Here is a 23,831-nt window from a genome sequence, read left to right as displayed (position 1 = left end):
TAGATCAGTCAAAAGGTTAGATTTTTAACAATACACATAATCAATTTATATTAACCTTGCCCTGACAAGGACTATTTCTCTCTCAGGTTGGAGGAGCATTAGAAAAGAGATCTGTGCTAAATTGCATGTAATGGGTTTTGTGATATGGATTGCTAATATTGGGATTCATAACAAATATTATGCTTCATATCCTCTAATCTATGTGATACAGAAAGGTAGAAGTTTTGATCTGGTTGTATTTCATGTTACACCACCACTGTAAATAGTTCACCATGTTTTGTTTACAAACCTATTTTTTTTCTGGTACCACCTTGTTTATCCAGTGGATCTCAAGAGATATCTGAAGGCTTCAGAGAAATCACTAAAGAGCCATCTAGCAGTGCAATACACTGAAAAGAGACTCTTGGCCAGCCTTTTGCAAGGCAACTGTGTAATACTGTGAGGAAAAACTCAGCACTGGTATAAATTAGTCTGCAATTAAACCAGCAAGGGGCCAGGATGATAGCAGCATATTGCACGTATGTATGACCTTTTGATTATTTTTGCCTATAGCACTGAAAGATCAGGGCTCAGTTAAGGTGCTGTACAAATGAATAGTAAGAGGTGATTCTTGCCTCACAAAATTACAGTAGTAGGACACATAATGAGGCGGGGGAAGTGATATAATCCAGGATCATGACATATATGAGCTGCACAGATAAAAATAGAGCCCAGGTCATTTGGCACACATAGATAGCCTGTGAATGTTCTGAGTTCCTCCAGTGCACAAAAAGGACTTCTTTCAAGAGATAGTATGGAGGATTTGTTTGGAAGCAGCTTAAAATTAATTAGGCTGTATAACACAAAGAGAGGACTCTGGCTGTAAAACATAGGCCCTCAGAAGATGCGTCCTAAGCACAGTGGCCAAACAGAGGACAGAGAAACTGCTGATTGATAGCACCAATAACTGCTGCACTGCAGAACAATATGAACCTTGTGGTAGTACTGAACACTTCTTTAAAAGGCCTTCATGTTTTTGCTGAATTGCGCCTATGGCTGAAACTAACTTTGCACTGGTGAACACACTTGTATTAGAAAAAGTTAACTTCCCAAGCTGATTTTGGACTTTGTATCTACCTTAAGTAGACCAGAAAAATGTAAACTTGCACCACGTGCAAACATCCTGCATAGCAGATTCCATTTCCTACTTATTAGCTTGAAGGATATTCTGTGTATAAATTACATCACTTAAATGCTTTGTTGGGTGAAAAGATTTTTGGTCTTTTAAAAAACAATAATTAAACACAATTAATACTCTGTCTGAAACCAAACAAGAGGGAATGTACTAGAGTGCAAGGGCTTGCTTGAGGCAGCTGTGCTTTGACTTATAAATATGGGCTGAATGTTTACATGTCAATAGCAAAATTTCAGATGCTGAGGACTCTGAGCTTTTGCCATTAGTTTCTTGCAATATAGCCAGAATTTAGCACTTGTATGAAGCAGACTCATATTGCATTATTTCCTCCTAATGAGACATGAATATATACAATTTCATGAATCAATACAAAGCAGTAACCACGTCCTTTCTGTTAGCAGTTCCAATTATTCTAGTAATATTAGACATTTTACTTTTAAATCATACATTTTCAAACTGATTTTGTGGTTACATTATGGAACAAGACTGTTTCCTTCCTTTGAAGCATCTGGCACTAGCCAGCGCTGGAGCTTTGTAACACACAGGCAGACTAATGGTCTGATATGGTACGGCAGTTTCAGTGATAACTTCCTATAAAGAAATAATTAGGTTTTCATTATTAGAATAAAATCCAGAATACATGAAAAGCCTCAAACTGATGAAGTTCTGTTAGAAAACAAACCAAAACTTTAACATTAAAGAACATACATATAAAGAAACATCATAAAATTAATTACTTTAACGCAGTCTTGGGGAAAGATCATACAGTGACAGGTTACTGCTGGGACTGAATTATGACAATAAAGCTCTGGAGCTCTTAGGCACTGCCTCAGTATATCCTGATTAACCCACTGTGAGTTCTGGAACTTTCTTTTGCAGTGAAAATGTTGTAAGGGATTTTATTAAAAGTAGATTTATCTGAAAAATGGCTAGTACTATTTTTTAAATTCACTACAGGGTTTCTGAGGCCTATACATTTCTAAAGAAAAATATATTTTCCTTCAAAGGGCTCTGCTCACCACAGGAAAAAATCATAAATACGTATTTTATTTTACAACCTAATAGCATGCAAATATCTCCAAATCAAAACCACAATTCAAGCACTTTCAGTGTTTAGTAAAATTCTGATTCTTACCAACTGCTGCAAACCAGTTCATGTGACCCAGTCATAATGAGTCAAATTGCAGTCAATTAAAATCCCCTCAGGTAGGAGGAAGATTCTCTAGAATTAACTAACCTAAACCCATTTAACTGAATGCCTCTCACAAGCTTGGGGGAATATCAAATTTGGATCTGAAATTTGTGGACTTTATTTTTTTAAGTCAAAACCACTTTGTTTATGGCTATTTACCTCAGGTCAAACCTCAAAGACCTTTCTGTTTTTCAAGCATATCACTTGAATCTCAGCTTGGCTCAAGTAAACTGTTTGCCTTTTTGGCCAGCTTTACGTTTTGTTGTAGATTGAGCTTGAAGAGTGGTTTGTATCAGGTGAGTCAGTGTGGCTGTGTAAGAGAGGACTACTTTGTTCTCAATGGTGTATGCAGTATAATGTATATAATATTTGTAGAATACATAACTCCACTTGTCTTACCAAAGCCATGGACAATCATTACATAAGGCAAAGCTGTTTTATATAAGACAGAAATAAACCATGGGACTCACTGTCCCAGGAAACTGTGAAGAAATCAGATTCAGAATATGAAAAGCAGGAATAGACATGCACATGGATAAAAAGTAATATTCAGAATTATTGCAACTAATGATAGCATATTTTTCAAGAGATATTAAACTGAATGATGCAAAGCACAACATATCAGTTTTGGGGGCCAGGATAGTACATAAGATTATTTTAGATTTCTCAGCTGGGGAGTATGTGCATCTTTTTGTAAAAAGGTTGATCACACCTGCCAGTGTCAGAGATGGGCTTGTTTCTGTTCTGACCCAGTGTGAACATTCCTACATTGCTTTAATATATGGATTTTGCTAAAAGTTTTGATCAGCGTCATGCAGAAAATAAAAACTATCAAAGGCCCTATCATGCCTTTAATGAAGTCAGTACCACTTACCCTTTGATTTCAGGAATAGCTGGGTCAGGCCCAAGCTGTTCCCCCCTTTTCCCATTAAAAAAGGAACAATAAAATATATAAAAGTTAGACTGTCACAATGCCCTATGATTCAGTTTCTTCTGGGGCTGAATAGAAGGCTTGATAGAACATGTTGCATTGCTTTTGCATTTCTAAAAATATGTCTGCCGTACATTTTCTCACATTTTTATCTGTGCACAGAGAGAGCCATTTAACAGCAGAATAACGTTCGCTAATATGCTGCCTTACTCTGGGAGGACATGTGATGGAAATTGCTTCTGGAGATGGCTGTGAAGTTCTGAGAACTGGTCGAATGATTTTTCCACAAAAGTGACCACATTGCAGGTTTGCACCACCTGGACTAGATATAGCTGTATTGGGGAAAAGGGAGAGGCAGAGAGAAATGATCAGAGAGGCACATTAAAAAAAAATGTAAAAGAGGAAATATAGGGTGATTTTAACAAAGAAAACCTTTTCTTTAATGTAGTGCCAAGTGCCAGAAAATTCAGTTTGTAATTTATAGTCTTTGCTGCACAGAAAGAGAAACTTGCCTGGATAGCATACAACTCAAACACTAAAAGATCACTGCAGTGTGTGAAAACTAATAATGCACCATTAAAGCATCATATAACAGCCTCCGATTTGTATTAGGCTTCCTAATTTTGTGCCATGCTTTCCTTCTGGATGCTTTAATTAGCTCTTGATTTATTTTTCACTATAGGGCATGAACTGTTCTCCTTAATGGCTCCCTGCTAATAGCTGTCTGCCTGGTGTTCTTTCTCTCGGGTAGCTCATTGCTTATGGCACTGTGTTCATCCTGTGGCACACACACATCTTCTATAAAGGAGGAGGGAGAGTATATAAGCTCACAGAAGAGTCGTTAAAGATCAAGGCAAATGAGGGCAAGCAAAGAACACAATACATACGGAGACAGACTTTTTGTTGAACCCCAAAATGGTGGCTCTTGCGATTGACTTCTCTGCATCCAGCATCATCCATTCTTGGGGGATCGTCTCTGGAGCTGGAGGTTTTGCAGAGCCTGTCACTGACATCTGTACAAGTGTGTGGATCAAGTTATTGAGTTTAACAGGAAAGCACTCCAAACTTTCCTTGATTTTCCTGAAGAACAAACAAACAGAAGAGGCACTATTTATGCATCTGTTTTGTTTCCATTTCTTGATCCTTGGTTTCAGGGATGCAAGAACCAAAAAACCCCAAATCCTAAAACCTACCTCACATGAACATGTACCCACATACACACCAGTCACTGCTATCTGCAGCAATCCAGTATATCCAGCCCCTGAGCTCCACTGCTTAAAGGAGTGCTCTTGCCATAGCCTGTCTCATGGCTTACCTTGGGCTAGTTGTTCTTCATGAGCTGGATAACGTCAGCCTTCTTTCAGATGATAGACACAGACAGGATATTTCCATGTGTGTTTTGAGGAATTCCAGGGTAGAGCAACATGTGTTCTCTTCAACAGGTAGAGGAGACTGCCCTAGCACTTTCTTTTGGGTTATACTAACCTCACATGGACTTACATGTGTTTGCACAAGGCTCTTGCATTCTATTCATGATTTAGCTCTGCATGATGTGTTGCTAAATTCTCTACCCAATTCTTAAAAGCTCTATCCCTGTGGAGCTGCTTAAGATGAAAAAAAAAAAAGAAGTTTTCTCCCCCAAGCTCTCCCCATCTCATCCCTGTGCAAGGGGAGCCAGAACACACTTCTAATTTCCTAGAGTTCTAAGATCCTTCATCAGAAAAGACAAAATAGATAAAAAAATAACTAGATATACATGTAGATATGTACTGAAAACATGTGTTAGCATCAAAGTGAACTTAACTTGAGACATAACACTATAAGATAATCACTGATCTTTGAAGAGTAAGATGCAGTACTCATAAGAAAACACTTGCCCTCTTGAATTCACCTGCTGGTTAAGATCTATTTAACTTGTGATGCTATTTTTTTTCTATTTCCCTGCTTACTTCTACAGCTCTCTGAAGATATTCTGGATAGGTTCTCATGTTATAGAACAACCACCCATTAGTTTCAGGCCATATAGCAGCAAACCTCTACCAAATTGGCAGGGTTTTCTTCTTTTTTTTGTTTTGTTGCTTTTTTTTTTCCTTCCAGTTTTGGACTATGTCTAACTAGCTTATGGGGCTGACAATACCCTTAACCACCTTCATCATACCCTGTTCAAAGCTGAGCAAATGCTTCACCTGTCATTTTAAATTAAATTCTTATTCAGGGGTTTCTGTGAGCGGGTTGGATTGCATACTGCAATCAATTGAAATCAACTCCATTCATGGCATTAGCCTCATTTTCATGATCTCAGATGTTCTGGCAAAAGTCTGTAGCTTCATAGTTGCAACCATACCAAAAAGAACATTCTAGCTGCAGATAGCTCCCTGGCTCGCCCCCCCCAAACCGAAATTTCAATCAAAATACTGTGTGAATTTATCATACACCAATCAAGCATACTAAACCCAGGGAAGAAGACGTATATGTTTTTCTTAACATAATACAAGGAAAGGTACCTCTGAATTGATTCAGTTAATTATCTTAATTATTAATTACATTCTTCAGAAAGAAATACATACAGACTATTTAATAAATGACACAAATTAACACTCAAATGGAAAACAAGAAAACAAATCTCATTTCAAAGCATTAGTACAAAATCAATTCAGTGCTGATTAATTAGGTTGCATCTGTGGTGAACTTTTCTTTTTTAACTCCTATGTATTTAATTTAATGCATAGTTTAAACACTTCCTAAGTCACTGAGACATGATTTAGGTTATAGAATCTGTAACTGGGCCATATTATAGCAAAGCAGTTAGGGAATTTGCAATATTACTATGAGGCATATTAACTTTGCAGCTAAAACCAGTGCATTTTAACTCACACAAAGCAGGCTTCTGCTTATAAACTAGTATTAATTTAGACATCATCACTATGCAGAACAGCCGATACCAGAATACCACTATTTAAACAATTCAATATTTTAATGGGTTGTTATTCTTTCCATGTGTCCATTAAGCTTCTAAAATGCTTTTAACACCCAGATTGCTAATCACACACTTTAAACCTAAACAGAGGCTTTTGTTGTCATTGTTGCAGATTTTCCCTGTAAGTTATTTTAAATGATTACATTTAAAATAAAATAAAAACAGATGTATATGTTGCTTTCTCCCTCTCTCGATATTCTGTTTTCTCTTTATGCAGTCCTCTCTGTTAGAATAGAGAACATTAAGAAACCTTATGTCATGTTATCAACAACAGATTGAAAAGGCCTCTTTGCTATTCCGGTGACATCTCAGAGCGTGTCTTCACAGCAAGGTAGAACAACTCTGGTTACGGCTCTCTGCACTTTCTTTCAAGGGCAAACTGGCTAAAGGAAACCCTCTTTCCCACAGCCTCCCAAAAGCTGGTTCCTAACTATGTATAGAGCAGTAGGGTACATCAAACCCATGTGTCTTATCTTTTTTAATTTTGCAGTTTATTTTTGGCATGGATTAGTTCACTGACCCAGTTTATCACACTGTGGTATCTGTTTCCCCTTTCTGCTAGCATTTTAAAGTTCATGCTAAGGTTCAGTGGTGGAACTTTCTCCTTGAACTCTCCAAGATCTCCACACACTTTCTTTTCTCTACAGCCACAGTTAAGTTTAGCCATAGGCAAAGAAGTTGGTAAGGTCATGGGTATTCATTGCTGAGATCTTCTTGCTCCATGGGCCGTTATCATCTTTGCCTGTGCCTAAAGGTGACTCTGCCTTCACAAAGATGACAACAACTTTCTTGGTTATTTCAGAGCTCTGGTAGCCCAAGCTGCTTAGAGAATTAGTGCCTAATGGTCTATGGATGGAAAAACTGAAGTGACCTATACGAAGGGCATCAAAAGCACAGGATAATCAGAAGAAAACAGGAAACTGTCATTAACTAGAGTAACATTAATTGTGAATCACAATATTGCTAACACACAGTTTTCAGGCAGAAAAATGTGGTTTTTTCCACATGACAATATCCATTTACCACACAGATTGGTGTCTGACCTACTTCTCAGAAAAGTGAATTAAGCATCCGGGATTATTGAAAAGTAATGACTTTCTGCTTTCCACCTGCTGAACTGGCTTTGAATTTCAGATTTGGCTCACAGTCTTTCTACAGAACTGTCAAATTATGGTATCAGGTAAAACATGCACAGACTGGTTGGCTGCTTGTGTAAACAGAGATGGATGAAAAGATTAGCTAATGTCTTCAAGAGTGACTAGTGATAGTTGGTGCCTTGATTTTTAGGAAGTAGACGTTTCTTATGGGACAGGTATTCTGAGGGCTGGTGCTTAGATCTTTTTGGACACAACAGCCTTTCTCCACAGCCTTTTAAGAGCACATACACTCATTATTACTGACTAGTTATCCAGATCTTAGTCTTAGTATATATAATAACAAATATTCACCTCAAACTTCAGAATAATTTTATCATTCTTGATGGCATTCTGCTTCTCATTTCCATATAGGCCTGGAAATAACTTACAGCATAATGAGCAAAATTTATTTTCATGGGATTCTCAGATGTTAACAGACATGGTGCTTCATTTATATCCAAATTTTCCATCCATGAATTTATCAGGCTCCATTTTAAAACAAGTTGTGTAGTATGCCCGCAGCACCTCTTAACAGACTTTTCCAGAATATTACTGCTTTCAGAGATGTACCTTTTCTAATTTTTAGCAGCATTTATTCATGGACAGTTGAAATTTTTTTGTGTGTACAGCAGTAATAACCGTTCAGTTTAATACCTATATATGTGATAGTATACAGGCAATCATATTCTTTTTTCCCCTGATTTTGCTAGGCTTTAAAATACACATTTACTTTCAGACTAATTCTGATCCCACAGGCTGAACACATCAGGTACTCTCCTGAAGTGCATCTTCCAGCCTAGTTTCCCTACCAGTCCTCCTATGCGCCTCTCCCAGGACAGAGAACATTCCTCTCCCCTGAGCTGGTGGCATGTGGGGTTTGTACAACAGTATGAATGCCTCAAACAACAGAAATTCAAGGAGGAAATCCACCTTCTGTTCCTTTGAAACACATATACCAGGATCTTTACAAGTAAACGCTTGAATGCCACTGAAAGAAACTTTAGTACTGTAGTTTTGTCTATGCCTTTTCAGAAGTCACCAGCTTTCACTGGTGTTTCAGCTGTTTGGGAGATTTCTTGCTGAAATCTCTGCAGCCACCTGAGAAAGAGGGATTGGCTGATCAGTTTGAGATTAGGAGTTACTGTGAACTGTCCAGTTTTGCAACTGCTGGCATTTGTGATTTGGAGTGGATATGCTTGACGTGGGCAATGACGGGTACCTAACAAATGATTCTGTTAATAAATAAGTAAAGGCAGCAGCTGACCCAAGCAGTATCCCCCTCAATCAGGCTGCTGAAGATATGCAATGGCACTTCCCTGGTAATTGTCAGATCCACTGTGCATCTCTTATTCATGGGTTTCTATGAGTGGGTTAGATTGCATACTGCAATCAATTGAAATCAACTCCATTCACTGCATTAGGCTAACTTTAATCCCTTAAAAATAATTTTAAATACACATTCCTTTACAGGCACATTAAAAATGTCAGGCAGCATGCCACACCGTGCTGACATTTGAAGACATCTGCAGAAAACCAAAGAGGAAATTTATATCCAGAGTTAAGACAGGTTTCCAGTTTCTGGTAAAACTGTGTTGTCAGGGGAAGAGGAAAGGAGGGAGGGGAAAGGATCAAATCGAGTTTCAAGGATCAAACTGAGTTCAGGGCAGATGCTGGAGAGACAACGATGTTTCATTTGGCACTAGGTGCACAGAACTGACAAGCAAACACAGAAACTCTTGTTTAACTCTCAATTGCTGCCTTGTTTATCCACGATCTGAGGGTGCGACCTTCCAGAAGGCTGTAAGCTGTGAGGCTTAACACTGAGGCTCATCAGCTCATAACAGTGAACTGACCCAATGTGAGAAGAATACAGTACACAAATGAGACCACTGATTGTTGAACATGTCTTAAATCAAGAATTAGAGCAAAGGAATTTGGTAAAAGGCAGAATGCTTTATGATCCTCAAAGGGGTCAGTATGTTACAGTCCAAACTCCAGTAGCATTATTCTGTTGGCTAAAAAGGTGATGGCAAAGAACAAATTAACATTGTTCTGCCAGGAATATTTGTGACATCGTTCATCATTTCATGTTGTTTTTAAACAATGGTAGAGTCAATGTCAGTATTATTGCTCAAACCAAACTCAGACAATTGCTAAAAGCAACCTATTTCTACAGAAATACAGAGAAATACTGTTCTCCTATTTCCACTAGCAGAAGATTGGGGTTTTCAGCAGATACATTATATGATTGAATCTGAAAGATTACAATAACTATCTTGTACTTACAACAAGAAATAACTTTCGGTTGGCAGTGTTTAACATTCCAATGACCACGCTCCTTGTCTAGAAAAGAACTTTTTAAAAACAATGAAGTGTTTTTGGAAGTAATTATGAAGAAAAAGGGAGCTACAAATTGTGAAGGATTTCAGAGCTACTGGAAGTTATGCTAATAATCAGAACTTTCAATTTCCTTGGCTTTCTAAGGACAGCTTGAAAAAATGATACAGGAATAAGCTGCAGAGTGACCATGAGAAGTGTGTAACTGGATTTCTTTCTCACCCAGACATTTTGTATAACAAGGAGGTAGGGAAGAATTTTCTGAAGGACAGGAATAAAGATGACGTAGGTAATGGAAAGCTCACAAAAATCTCAATGTATTAACATTCCTGGGGGCAGGTAGCAAAATGCTTATACAGAGAGGTATATTCTGCATGGATATGGCTATTATACCATCCCAAAGTCTTTATTTTGAAAAGTGCCTGGATACACTTTTCAGAAGTTAAAATACTGCTAGACACAAAGCCTGATGTTCTACCCTTATTTAAACATGTAGAAATGTTAGTTAATACACGTGTTGAATTAACACAAATTATGTTCAAACATGAATAGAAATTAGAATAAAGCAAAAAAAACCCCAAACCTCCAGGAGAAATGAGATCCCTGGAAATTTATGAGCTAATGGCAAGAGACTTTCTTCTTGCAAATGAACATATATAATACAAACATACCCTAAGAGTATTAAAGAACAAAATATGCACCCTAGCAATATCTGACTTTTCTATGTGATGTAATGATCTCTATGGACAATAACAAACCTATACTTCAGCATTTTGAAGGAAATTGGAACAATAGCTCCAGAGTTCACTAAAAACATTTTAGCAGAAAATACAGTTTCAAATAAGAACAGAGCCTGCAGCACTGGACAGATGGGCACCATGATGCCAAGCAGGACTTGAGTGGCTTTCCACTGTGAAGGCCTTCATTTCCTTAACACTAACCCTAACAAGAAATCTAATGGGAAGAAGGACATGCTGGCATCTGAGTCCTACCTATAGTCTCTCTGGGCTGAACAGGATTTCCTAACCCTAATACGAACATCTACCCAGCAACAAAGCGCACCAACTCTGCTTACTTCCAAACCAGTGTGGAGCCACATCTTCCTAGTGCCAGCTGTTCCACATGCTTTGGCTGAGAAAGACTGCAGGTGAACTCCCACTCTGAAGTCCCTCACTTCCTTCACCATAACCCTCAAAACACCATAACCACCTTGCCCACCTCCAAGAAACAGCATGGAGCTACAGCTCTGTCCTGAACCCAGCCTTCATCCTTTGTCTTCCAGCTGAGCAAGACTGCAGTGATATTAACCCTAACCATAACCTTAGTCCTACCCAGCTGAAAAGGATACTGATCCTTTCCACCCCCAGAAGAGTGCTGGGCACGAGCTCTGAACTTTGCATGACACTAATGCAATTTTCACTTGGAAGACTCACATTTCCCTATTTGTTATGTATAACCTAGCCTTTTTTCACTAGTTAAATGAATTGGTTTTTTTAACCCACAAGAGACAGACACAACCACCCAAACTCTTTGACAGAATCAAGACTTTTACAATTTAATTAGAAACTACATGTTTCCTATTTGAAGTGGAAATATAAGTCTGTAATTTGGGAATATATAAAATTTTAAAGGAAAGGATAAGGTAGGAGTTGACGGTAAATGTGAAGCAGTAATTAAATTTTAAAATAAAACAATCTTGCTAAAGGGCAAGAGTGAAAGCATATGAAAAAACAAGTGTTAAAAGAGAAGGAACTCAGTGCTCTGCTGTGTATAACGTAATGGAACAATAGTTTTGTTTGAGAAGTTCCTCTCTTTCTTTTCAAAGAAGGGTCTTCCTTAAACTTCTCTAGGTCTCCGTTCCAGCCTTCTCCAAACCTGCCGCCTCCGTTTCCAATTCTAATACACGAAGAGGAGACATATAAACAACATAATTCAGATTGCTCCAAATCTTCATATGGGCCTCTGTAATAGCAATGAGACTGGCTCAGCTGCTCCAGTTCAAGCTTTCACCTCATTTATTCATTGCAGTATGCCCTCTGGCTGTACTGAAGGGTAGGGGGATTGCTCTTGCCTCAAGGCAGTTTGCACCATGCAGAGAGCTGTGCTGCCTTATGGGAGTGTCCTTTAGGGCTCTGAATTTGAAAGGAGCCCTTCACTCAGAGTCCAGCGCTCTGAACTGGATACGTGCCCTGCACCTGCACCAGAGGAGGAGGTCAGAAGACTCTGGCTTGCTTTGCATGTGTACTTGGTGTCCAGGGTGCGTGAATTCATAGACTCCTTGCGAAATGATGGTGCTGCACAGGACAGGCTCTGAAAACGGAGATTTTTTCTCACACTGTGCCTAGAATGGGAAAGTAGGTTTCCAAATCCAGAGAGTCTCCACTGGCTCCATCTAGAGCATCATCACATCAACTGCTGGAATTACATGTAATGCAGAGGCCTGACCTGAAAGATCAGGACTGAGGCCTTCAAACTGATTTTATACACATCAGCTGTAGCTCCTCATCAATAATCCCGAGTTATTATCACAGGGTTTCATTACCCCAACACAAATCAAGCTTTAAACATACCTGTATTCACACACAATGCTTTTCTGGGACAGATCTGTTAAGTGCTTAAAAGGAAGTATCAGTACCATTTTGTAGATGGAAAAACTACGGCTAACAGAGGGAAAGTAACTTGCCTGAGACAACACAGAAAGTCAAAAGGAGAACAGAAAAGGGACTAAAATGCAGGAATTCCAGGTCCTCACTCAGTCCATTAACAAGTTGAACCTTTTTATGCAGTCCAAATCCTGTTGCATGTAGCTGTTGCATTTAAAAGCAGAGAGGAAAGCTGACTAGACGTAAGCCAGGATGGTTTCACCGTGAAAGCCAAAGAAATCTCTAGGCGCTGAATAAGTGACTTGTTACAAGTGTACCACAAATGCACAACTGTTTCTTCCAGAAATTTGAGGAGATTGGTTATAACACGCATAAGGGATGGACATTTTAAAAGTAAACACATGAAGACCAGTTATCCTTTCGTGTAATTTCACTGATTACAACCTCTTAACATAAAAGAAAAACTGCCTTTTTTTGTTTGTTTGGTTGTTTTTTTTGTTTGACAGCTTTGCTTCATGCCTGAAGGAGATAAATTTTCTGGATTATATTCTGGTTTTACCTTGTAAAGTAGCTTGTAGCCTGTAGGTCTGAGTCCTGAGGACGGAGGTTATCATACACATACTTCAGATCCTGGATGCTGTTTAGCTCGGGCAACCCTGCATGCAGCATCTTAAAGTAAAGACATATAATTAGTCCACTGTTCTATTGAAAAGAAATTTAAATTAAATGGGGCTAACTGAGAATAGAAAGGTTTTACTCCAAAAGATCTTCTTGTAAAACACAAAGGTCTGCTGATCTGAAAAGCAGTTCTGATGCTAGAGCAATGCCTGGAATACTAAAGTGAATATATTGCATTGTAAACCTTCACACTGAGGTACCGGAAAGAGGCATGGGCCAAAATCACCGATCCATTTTAGTTATTTATTTTCTCATCGGATATCATAACCTCAATATGTGCATTCCTAAGATTCCTTCACAGCCTTCCAATGGTGATAAAGGGAAGGCAACCAAATTCAGCCACCTGAACAATAGTAACCACGTTTCTGTTATGCTCACAGTGTTATCTTGGTCCTAATCCAATTTAGCGCAACATCACCTTCTCATTTGTAACTACTGATTTCACCATTACTGCTCTGGACTCCTCCTGCAAAGGGATCATAGATTCACTCCCTTTACAGTCAATGGAGGAGAAAAGTTTCTTTAGATGCCAAATCACAGCAGGAGCCCTGACTTAGGCACTGAGAGCTGCCCTTTGAAGGGGGAATCATTCTCCATCAAAGAGGGATGGAGCTGTTCTAGTTACTTGGCCAAGTTAGGTTCAAGAGACAAATAATGCAAATATTCCCCTTGCAAAGTAACAACATGAGTAGGGTAGACAACTGAGTGCATCCAATTGCCCATACAGCTCTCTCCAGGCATTTTAAAATGTCAACAACAAAAATAATTTTTACTCACTTCAAAACCTACTGATTTTTCTCAACAATCACAGTAGAGCTGAAAGTGATGCTTTGTGTGTAATGGAGAAAAAAAATCACTCCTTCACATTGCTCAGAAGGAAATGTATCTGAATTTGCAGTCACCGCTGTGCATTTTCTTTACTCCTTCAAACCTTCTTAATATTTTTAAGTCAAATTTCAATATTTTGTATATTTTTTTTGTTTGGCATTATGAGGAAAACCTTGCTTCACATCAGACCCAATCTATACTACCACTGGACGGTTAGAATTCTGTCTCACAGAGTTCTGGCTAGCAAGGAGCAGAGAGGCAGAAAGCTCAATGAGATGAATTTAAGTGAGTTGAAAGCACGGACAATAACAACATTCAGCACTTAAGGACACACAGTGCTATTTATCTGTATGCCTTCAACCCATTTATAAAAGATGATAACAGCTCCTGTCTCCTTTAAAGAAAAAAAAAAAAAGTGTTGTTGCATAGGCAGATTAATCTTCTTGCCCTGCATTAGAAAAGGGAACAATATCAGATATGAACATAATCTTAATAATCTGTAGTGCAACTGAAAAACACGATTTTTTTAGGTTCTCTGCATTGTAGAAGGTGGAAAACCATTTGCTGAAGCAAAACAAAAGACTTTAGCTGGGCAGTACCTACACAGTGCTTTGCTGGCTGCAAGGGGGTCCTAGAGGCTTATTATACTGCTTCATCCCTTTTGCTCCATATAGCATATCTTTTGTGTTTCCAGTCCCTGATCGAGGATGCTTCTGGGTACTGTGGCTAGTGATACTAGACGCTAATTAGACAAGACATGGAACAACTGTTCGGAAAACAACTACAGGTTGCCTAGGGCAACTCAAACATCACTAGATGCCTAAGTTTAAGTGCCTGCATTGCTCTCCTCGTTTGGCCACACATATGTCTTGACCTACCACACTTGGTTATCCCAGGCCTTCTGACTCACTGAGTGGAGCTGCCTACACTCTCCTTGGGCCTGGATTCAGAGCCGGTGTGTGATGCTCAGCCCACCATCCCATGAAAAATGAATAGTCCTGGAATGTACTTTCCATGCATTAGACATCCCAGATGGGGATGTTTCCTGATCCTCTTTTCCCAGATGGTGTTTCTGAGTTTAGAAGAGTGAAATGACTTGTATGGGGACACAGGATTCTTGAGTCTTAGATTTGCTCTGTCTAGGTACTGTCTCCTGTTTTATACTATTAGGTTGACCTGTTTCTTGTCACAACAGAGGCAAGTGGACCAATTACTTGCTGTCTAGTGTCACCTCTAAGCCCCTTTTAATAATTTTCTACCTGAAAAATTTTTATAACAATAATGGATTTTGCATTTCTTTAAACTAGTCAAAAGGTGTTTGTGTCCTGCAATCACCCTCTTTATAATACTTCACATCAACTCTTTAATGAGAGCAAAGCTGATGAACTACAGGCATTTACGCAGCTGAACTCTGCCAGCATACTCTTGGGTCTCCCACAGATGTTTCTGCTTCTGAAAGTGATGGAAACTTCATGGATTATTTCTTACTCTCAGTAGCAAATGTCAGTACAGCTCTAGAAACTGCTGCTCACCACCAAGAAAATGCATTAATTCCCAAACTGGGCCAAACCCCCTAGATTGTTCATATTCATGGTTTGCTAGAAACCACTAAGAGTTACTGACCATCCAGGGCACAGTTTACTGCTCCTGTGAAGTACTGTACTTTTTGGAAATAGCCTTATTGTATAGATTATTTTAACCATGTTTTATAAATAGCATCTCAGGAAACAGAATGTGAGAGACGAAGGAAAGATTAATAATGCAGATTTCCAGACAGTGAGAGAAATCTTAGACTGTCATTGATACAAATAAGCAGTGGTTAGATTATCTTGCCCCTCCATGATAACATCTGATATTCTGCATGGAAATGAATTCAAAGTGGAACGACTTCACAGCCTATTCATTTTTCTAGAAGTGACCCATGCACCTAAAACATTTTGATACTTACAGTTTCTGACCAACACCCCATTTCAAGTGCAGACCCAGATTCACCTTTCCAAACATCACTGGCAAAACCAAGGTGTTTCTCTTGTTTGTTTAATTTCCTTTGATATGAAGTGCTCATTGATAGGGTGTGAGTACGCTGTCAGTTATTTTTCCATTATGAAATGCAATACAATTGACAATTGACTGAACTGCAGCCCAGTGACAAATATTAAAACATATCTGTATGCTGACTTTTAGCTCAGCACTATTTCCTCTCCTTAAAGATCAGCAGAAACAAAAGACACAGCATGTCCTGAATATAGACAAACCAGAACTATACCAGGCAGAGATAGCTAGTTATTTCAGGGCTCCTGCCGGGAACATTTTCTCTTTGTTATCCCAGAGTAATCTAAAATCATTATCTCTGCTGCTTGCAGAAAAAGGGACTGCACTGGGGACAAGGAGGTGGGCAGAAGATGTAGCTATATTTGCAGCATGCAGTTTTAGGCAACCTGTTCAGAAATGCAGGGATTACTGCTGTGGATGAGAGAGCAAGGGTGCTCCTGAGTTTTCCAGAGGCTCTTTAACTTAGACAGTATCTCCTACAACAGCACTCTGCCCTGCTTTCAGTGCGAAATTATGCTTTCTGATGGGAACTCAGTTTTGCTGCACCTTTGTGACTACTTAGAAGCAGGGTTAAGAGATCTGGGGAAATCCCTCCTGCTCTATATTGGGAAATCACTCACTGTACCACTGCGTGTGAATCCATGGACAAGACAGAAGAAATAAGATGAGCAAGTTCTTACCATTTCTTCCCTCCCCATTGCAGAAGTTGGAGACGATAAAGTAGTGTTTACAGAGCAACTTCTTGGCTGTACCCCAACCCCAGCAGGGGTTCTGTTTATAAGGTTGTATAGATTTTTTCATGCACAGACCAGTCACCTAGGTTTTGCACGGGGCCCTGGACTTAAGTTTTGGATTAATATCTTAGCCAAGCAACTTAGCAAATATTAGTTAATTTAATATTCTCATTCTACCCATGAAGGGAAAATCATTAACCTTTCACACACAAGTAAATAGAGGCATAAAGCAGTTATGGAATCTGCCCAGCATGTGAATCGGTAGGAATATTTAAGGGATAAAAACTCCCAGAGGTCTTAAAATCCTATACAAAAGGATTTTTAAACCTGTCAATATGGGTAAGTGCTCTTTCTTTTCTGTGTTTGCCATCCTAAGAAGGGAGCGTGGAAATGTGCAAAAAAATATTCTAATGCAACCTTTGTTAGCTGTAGTGCTGCTAGGTACTGTCATATCACTCAGTCTGTGAAATATTTAGTTTACTTTGTCTTGCTATAACCATGAACAGGATTGGTGAGTGGTTTCTTGAAGACCTAGAAAAACGGCTGAGTGAAATTCCTGAAGGCGAAACTTATACCCAACTTCTTTTGCAGTTTTCCACTATTTTGTAAAAAAGAATGCATTAAAGAAAAAGAAAGAAAAAGAAAGAAAGAAAAAAACCCCAGGCAGCTTAGCTTTTCTTTTCTCAGAAATTAGTACTGAAATTGGATAGTTTTTTTGCCCAGGAAGTGCCATCACTAACATTTCCAGCAGAGCAGCTGATACCTCTTCAAATCACAGTGCTACTGGAGGCAGCAGAGAAATGGTAAAAGGGAAGAGGACACCAGAGGAAACTGATTTTTGGTGTCATTGTCAAGCTTCTCACCATCTCCAGCAGGTTCAAGAGTAACTGGCTGTGTCTTCTGACTATGTTATAAGCTCGACAACAAAGCTCCACAAACTCTTGAAAACGCTGTGGGTTTTTTCCACCTTCTGTGATGAAATACTCCATCTCTGATGTGAAGATGAAGGGAGCTCGGTCCCTTGAAAAGAAGAGAACAATTACATGAGAAATTTCACCGAAAATAGCAAATCATGCAAGACAGTTAATATTTGTAACTCATTATTCACATTTGTTTTTCCACTATTAACTTCCTCATTATTTCATCTCTCCCTTCCTCAATGTGGACAGCTTGATCACTCTCCCTGGTGTCACTGACTAATTGGGGCAGAGACAGGTTTCACAGCAAGAGCTTCCTAGTGAGAAATCCAAAAACTGAACAAGTTTGGAGCTTACACGTTTTCTTCTGGCTCTTCATTGCTTTTCTTTCTAAACTCTCATTGCTTTAATTTCTTGACTCCAGCCTGAAAGTGAAGCTGGAAACAAGTCCTCTCCTGGTATTGAAATATTTAAAAGTTGTTCTCAAAAAGGATGGGATACAAATATCAACTCCCTGCTAGGCAAGAAGGGAATTTAAGAAAAAACCCTACAACTCCACAATCTAACAACAAAAAAATACAACATGTGATGATATCATTAAACATACACCGTTCTGAAGGAATGTTTCTGACTCAGGTTACAACCGAATAAACCTAAATACATTGTTTTGTTTTCTGTACAGTTACTCTGTATTCTATTACCCTAAAGTAAATGAGGTGCAGAATCTGACAGCATGTCTTGCCTTTTTTTCTTATCTCTGGCATAGTTTGTGGCTAAAGCATGCTCTTGCAGAAGAAAACAGATTAGCCAGGCTTCTGCTAATAATCCTATCATTCAATAGTTTCAGAAAGGCCTGATATACTGCATCCTCACACGGACAAAAGTACTGCAGTGATTTACTCATCACAACTGTCTATACAGAGGCATGTAAACAGATTAGAGAGCTATATTCCAAGGAAATAGGTGCTGTGTGTTAACCCTTAATTCAAAGTGAACTCGAATAAACTAAATATTCTTGGGAAGCTTGAATGCAGAAATGAATTTGATGATCTCTGTTTCTTGCTAAAACCCGAAAAGTGGGCTGAGTCCGAACCCACTCTGCTTGCTGATTCATTCATAAATGAGACAGAGAAGTTTTCATAGGATTTGTCCTCATTTTCCCATAAAAACACCTGCCTTGTATTATTGCAGAAGGAAAGTCAAGTTGCCATGAGATTCTAGGCTGCTGCTGGAAGTCTTAGTCTCAAGAAATGTTCAGGTGGCCTTCACATTCTTATGTTTGGAAATTCTTCCTGGTTTACATTGAAGCTAACTTTGAAACCAGACCTCCCATGAGTGTCGTTCACCTCAAAGCAGCCCAGGCCATTAAAGTATTTGATTTTTTTTTAATATATTATTCAATTTTGGGTAGGTAGTACTAGGAATGATGAAGGTCCACAATAGTAATTCTTTCCTTCCACATTTTTCTGCATTATGCAAGATGTGAACTCATAGTGTGACAGTTATTTTGCAGTATGACTGTTACATAGTTACTATGTAGTTTTGTGCTTTAACTCTTGGAGAATTACAAACCTGTGTCTATAACTGACTGCAGAGAGCAAGATTTTCCCAGAATCTTCTTTCTTTCTTTCATTCATTCATTTTTTAGCTTATCTTTTGTTTTAGCAGTGGTATTTAAAATAGACATTAAGTATTAAATAAATTGATACAATTAGAGTCATGGAAGTTAATTTGTTGACGCTAATAAGAAAGAGAGATAGAGCCAGAAAATTAGCAGTGTTAACATTTGGACTTCTGTCCACAGATAAGTGAAATCTAAATCCTGATTTGAAAGCATTTCAGCATCTTGAGAATGTCTAAAACCCAAATCTGTTTCTCATCTGCATTTATGTTTTTGGGCTAAAATATTCCAAGTCAAAACTACTTCTGTAAAGGTCCCATATTATGTATTTTGTTCAAAATTCATATTTAATTTCTGATGTCCAACCGCATCAAGGGACACAATTGCACTGTGAAAACATAGCCCTTTCTAAGCTAGTCCAAATCTCCCACATTAAGCTACTTGAGCTGAAAACAGACACTGCAATCAGAAATTACTTTACTGGAAAAAATATGTGTTTAACATTGTTGGGTTGGGCTGTGGGCCAACTTCCACACAAAGCGATGACTGCAACGTTGGTCAATTCTCTTACTGTTGTTGCAAAACAATCCACTTGAACATATAACTGATATTTTAGTATTTATATTATTTATAGATTAAATTTATTTGTAAGATGATTTTAAGCAGTTTTACAAGGTTCTTAAATTTCTCAGTATCATTTAAGACTGTCTTCTAAGGTGGTAGGCCTGTCCTCCCTTGTTAACCTGCAAAATACGATGTAGCAATTTGCTTTCCCTGGTTTTGCTCAAGATCTTGTGATATCAGAGCTTCTCCCGCAAAGTAAGCCCTGCAACCAGTCAGATGCTGAAGCTCCATTCCTGCACGCGTCCAAGTAAGCTGGCTGCTCATAAAAGGAACGCTTTGCAATTGAAATTAAAAACCCACATAAAACCAACTTAGTATAGGAGACTAGACCCACTAGAAGGAACAACACAATCATTTCTCACGCCAATAATAAAAAGCAAAGTTTCAGTGGGAGGAGATGCTTACTCACTGAAGAGTACATAAAGGATTCTGAAAAACCAGTTGACAGGGATGAATGTCTTTGTATGGGTGCAAAATGTTCCTTGCTGCTTTCACAAACTCCTTGGGAATATAAAAACATAGAAGGGGATAGTCTAAAAATTACTCCAGCAAAATTACAAACAGCCAAGTCAAGTCACCATCCATCATACATGGGAAAATTTACATCAGCAAGAAACGGAGGCTCTTTTAGCCTACATAAGAAAAAAAGCAATGCATGCCCTGGTGTTGCATAAGCATTCTAATTTATCACACACACACGCAAACAAACCTCACACCAGTGCATAGCCTGTCTTTCTGTATTTAAACCAGTACATCTCCAATATCTCTAGCCTTCTTTGTGGCACATAGCTAAGATCATATTACATGATGGCATTTATTCAGAAGATATGCAATGCCTCCAAAGGCCTGGTAATAATAACAACTACGAAAGACATCACTCATTTGGACATAAATGTATTACATAGCTTGCTTACATGAAGTTATCTAAAAGATGTAAACGTGAAACACTTCTTACCCCAGAACATACCCTCAAGATTGCAGCTAAGCCCTATAATACTTTACATCCGTAGGATGTTCAAAGACCAATGACTGTGTTACAACCAATGGGACAAAAGCCCCTTGGCCTAAAATCTGTATCTATTACAGCTTGCTGCCTCCATCAATTAATGAAATGACTAGCATCAGTTTAACAAAACTAGTATGATGAAGTATTTTCAAGTAAAAGCCTTTTACCATATCTCTTCAGGATCATAGAATCATTTGGGTTGGAAAAGACCTTTAAGATCAGTGAGTCCAACCATCAACCATGCCCACTAAACCATGTCCTGAAGTGCCTTGTCTACGCGCTTTTTTAATACCTCCAGGGATGGTAAAGACCAGAAGTTTTTTTTTCTTTATGGTGTGCTAAGGAAATAAAGAATTGAAGCATTCTTGAATGACCTCTACTGTATAATGGTAATGCTGGGTACCATCATTTCTAGAAAAAAAAAGCCTTATTGACAGAACTGGTGTGGCTTGAGGTAGACCAAAGATGTACAGCCAACAAGCCTCGCAAAATCATTAAAGCTACCTTACTACAGCTCGCTCACTGTTTTTGTTTTTGTTTTGTTTTTTCCCTTTTTTTTTTTTCCCACCAAAGCCCTAGGTGAGATTAATGAGCCCTTTGGTTTTATAATAGAAATCAGTCAAAAAAGCAATACCCCTGTGTATGACAGAGTCTGTTTGCAGTCCTGGACCCTAAAGACTTATACTTTACTATGGCTGCGACAAAGAGTTTACTCAAGTCATTCAGTGAGAAGCAAGGCTAGTTTTATGGTGGTTTTATTCTTTTTTTCTTGGGTACTGCTTTTAGAGATTTAAGATTTTCATGGGAATGTGTTTTGCAGTTCCTCTGGAGATTAAGAATGTTTGGATGATATGTCATGAGTGGGAGGAAAGAAAGGAAACCTCAAGCAACTGAAGAGATCATTATGCAAAAACAAGCTTGGTCTGGGGTGATGGGAACATTTACTGGGACTTCACTGTAGGCTAGAAGTATGCTGCATTCCTAGAAGACCAGTAAGATCATCAGGATTTGTTATGAAACACTAGATGTAAAGTGATTAACAAAGCTTGTAAGGTCAACAATGGTTTTGGTTTTAGTTTTTCCTACCATGAATCTCACGGTACAGAACAGTTAAGAATGATACACTGACTTCCTTTTATCTTAAGTAGAAAAAGCATATGAGATAATCATCAACAAATGACCTTTGCTCTGATCCTATCTAAACTTCCTAATAGTGTAGTTATGGAAAAGTTCAAGTCACACACAGTAATACAATGAGATCAAACCAGTTGTAGTCCAAGTTGTCATATGGACATAGGAGACAATGCGTGGGAAACCATACAGAACTGTTTGCAATTTAATAATCAGCTGCTCAGCAGCATATACCCCCATAAATTCCTTGTCTGCTTTAAAACCATTTTGGCTGAGTCAAGAGTGACTGATAGCATTCAGCATGACTATGTGGAATTTCGATGTATCCAGTAAAATAGGAAAGGCCAAAAAGGGAGTGTTTGAATGCTGGCATCCTTTGCTCTGCAGTAAAAGCCAAAAGCTTGTTGAAGAACACCCTCACACAAAATAAATGAACATGAGTGCTTATTTCTCTAAGCCAAGTGAAAATATCTAATCACAGTAATCATATATTTTTGAAGACACAGAAAAAAACATGAGCAAATGTATTCCTTTCATATGTTAAAGAATGAAACAGTGAACAACTGCACAATACAATTCTTCTCAAGCAAGCATATAAAGAGTCATAAATAAATATATGCCTGCAAAGGGGATCAGAAAAGATACTCCATCTTCCTGCTTACCAGGACAAGATCAACCATAAACATGCTTCTGAGATGCTTCTTTAGCCTATTCTCAAATATTTTTAGTGATACAGTTCTCCAACCTCCCTAGCAAATTTCTGTTTCTGTATCTCCCCTCACAGAGGTTTTTTTCCTTAATGCCTAATCTAACCTTGCTGTGCTTTCATTCTATTAATTCTTGTTCTTTCCTAAGGGAACATGAAGATCCAGTCTTCTTTACAGCAGCCTCTAATGTATTTGCAGACTGTTATTATGTCTTTCCTCAATCTTCTGTAGACAATTGTTTCAACCTTTTCTCATAAGTCTTGTTTTCCAGATGTCTGATAATTTTAATTGCTTTTCTCTGGACTCCTTGTAATTTCTGTGGACTCCTTATCCAATCTTTCTAAAAGTAAAATGTTGAAAATATTCCAGCTGAAGTTTTACCAGTGTCATGTGAAGCAAAATGATTACTTCACATTTCATGCTTTCAAATTCAATATTCTATCAACTCACATTCAACTTGTCTGCAGTATAACTCTGAGATCCCTTTCTGAAAAACTACCTGTCACTGCTAATCCCAGCTTTCACCACAGTCAAAAACTCTTACAATAGGCCTCTACTAAAAAATGAACAAACATTCTCTGTCTCATCATATTGGTTACTAATGAAAATATTGAAAGATGTCAGTCCCCTCACAAACCTTATGGTATGCCATTTGGCATATCCTTCCATCCTGACACTGAAACGCAGCTAGATACTTTCCATTAATGGTTGTTAAAGCAGTTCTGCAATGTAATGGTTTTATCTATGCAGTGCTTTCTTAATTTATGATAATGTTATTTGTGAAAGTTACAGGAGCTCTACTAAGGCTCCATTAACTTACATCAAGTTATAGGATATCTATTCTTTCTCCTCTATCTCACAAAATGATCCTTTCCTGGAAAAAATAACCACTCAAGAAAGGTGAATGCTCCAGGAGAACTCTACAGTGCTTATTATTTTTCTGATCACTGTTACAGGAGATGATAGTCTCTTCAGCAAGCATAGCATCTAAATGACGTAAATATATTGCAAGTGACCTCGTAAAAGAGCAGTAGTTCTGAGCTTTGTATAAAATATAAATACTTCACTTGCCGGACTTGATGGCAGTTTCCCATTGACTTCAATGACAGTTGCTACCACTTGCATTTTCACTGGCTTGTATTGCAAATCTATGTTCAGATTTGTTTAGAAAACTTTTCTGTTT

General features: G+C 38.4%; 1 protein-coding gene across 1 annotated transcript in view; it reads right to left on the bottom strand.

The window, feature by feature from the left end:
- Positions 1-23,831, bottom strand: part of PIK3C2G (phosphatidylinositol-4-phosphate 3-kinase catalytic subunit type 2 gamma) — a 208,427-nt gene that overhangs the window by 39,264 nt on the left and 145,332 nt on the right. The window contains exons 26-29 of the mRNA XM_069807825.1: positions 17,506-17,662; positions 12,910-13,019; positions 4,185-4,377; positions 3,508-3,629 (exon numbers count right to left, since the gene is read on the bottom strand). Coding sequence (XP_069663926.1) covers positions 3,508-3,629; positions 4,185-4,377; positions 12,910-13,019; positions 17,506-17,662 — 582 coding nt within the window. The remainder of the gene's footprint in view (positions 1-3,507; positions 3,630-4,184; positions 4,378-12,909; positions 13,020-17,505; positions 17,663-23,831) is intronic.

The sequence above is a fragment of the Haliaeetus albicilla genome, chromosome 19 (assembly GCF_947461875.1).
Source record: "Haliaeetus albicilla chromosome 19, bHalAlb1.1, whole genome shotgun sequence".
NCBI classification, from domain to species: Eukaryota; Metazoa; Chordata; class Aves; order Accipitriformes; family Accipitridae; genus Haliaeetus; species Haliaeetus albicilla.
Note: the sequence above shows the minus strand (reverse complement) of the source record. Positions and strands in the feature narration are given on the sequence as shown.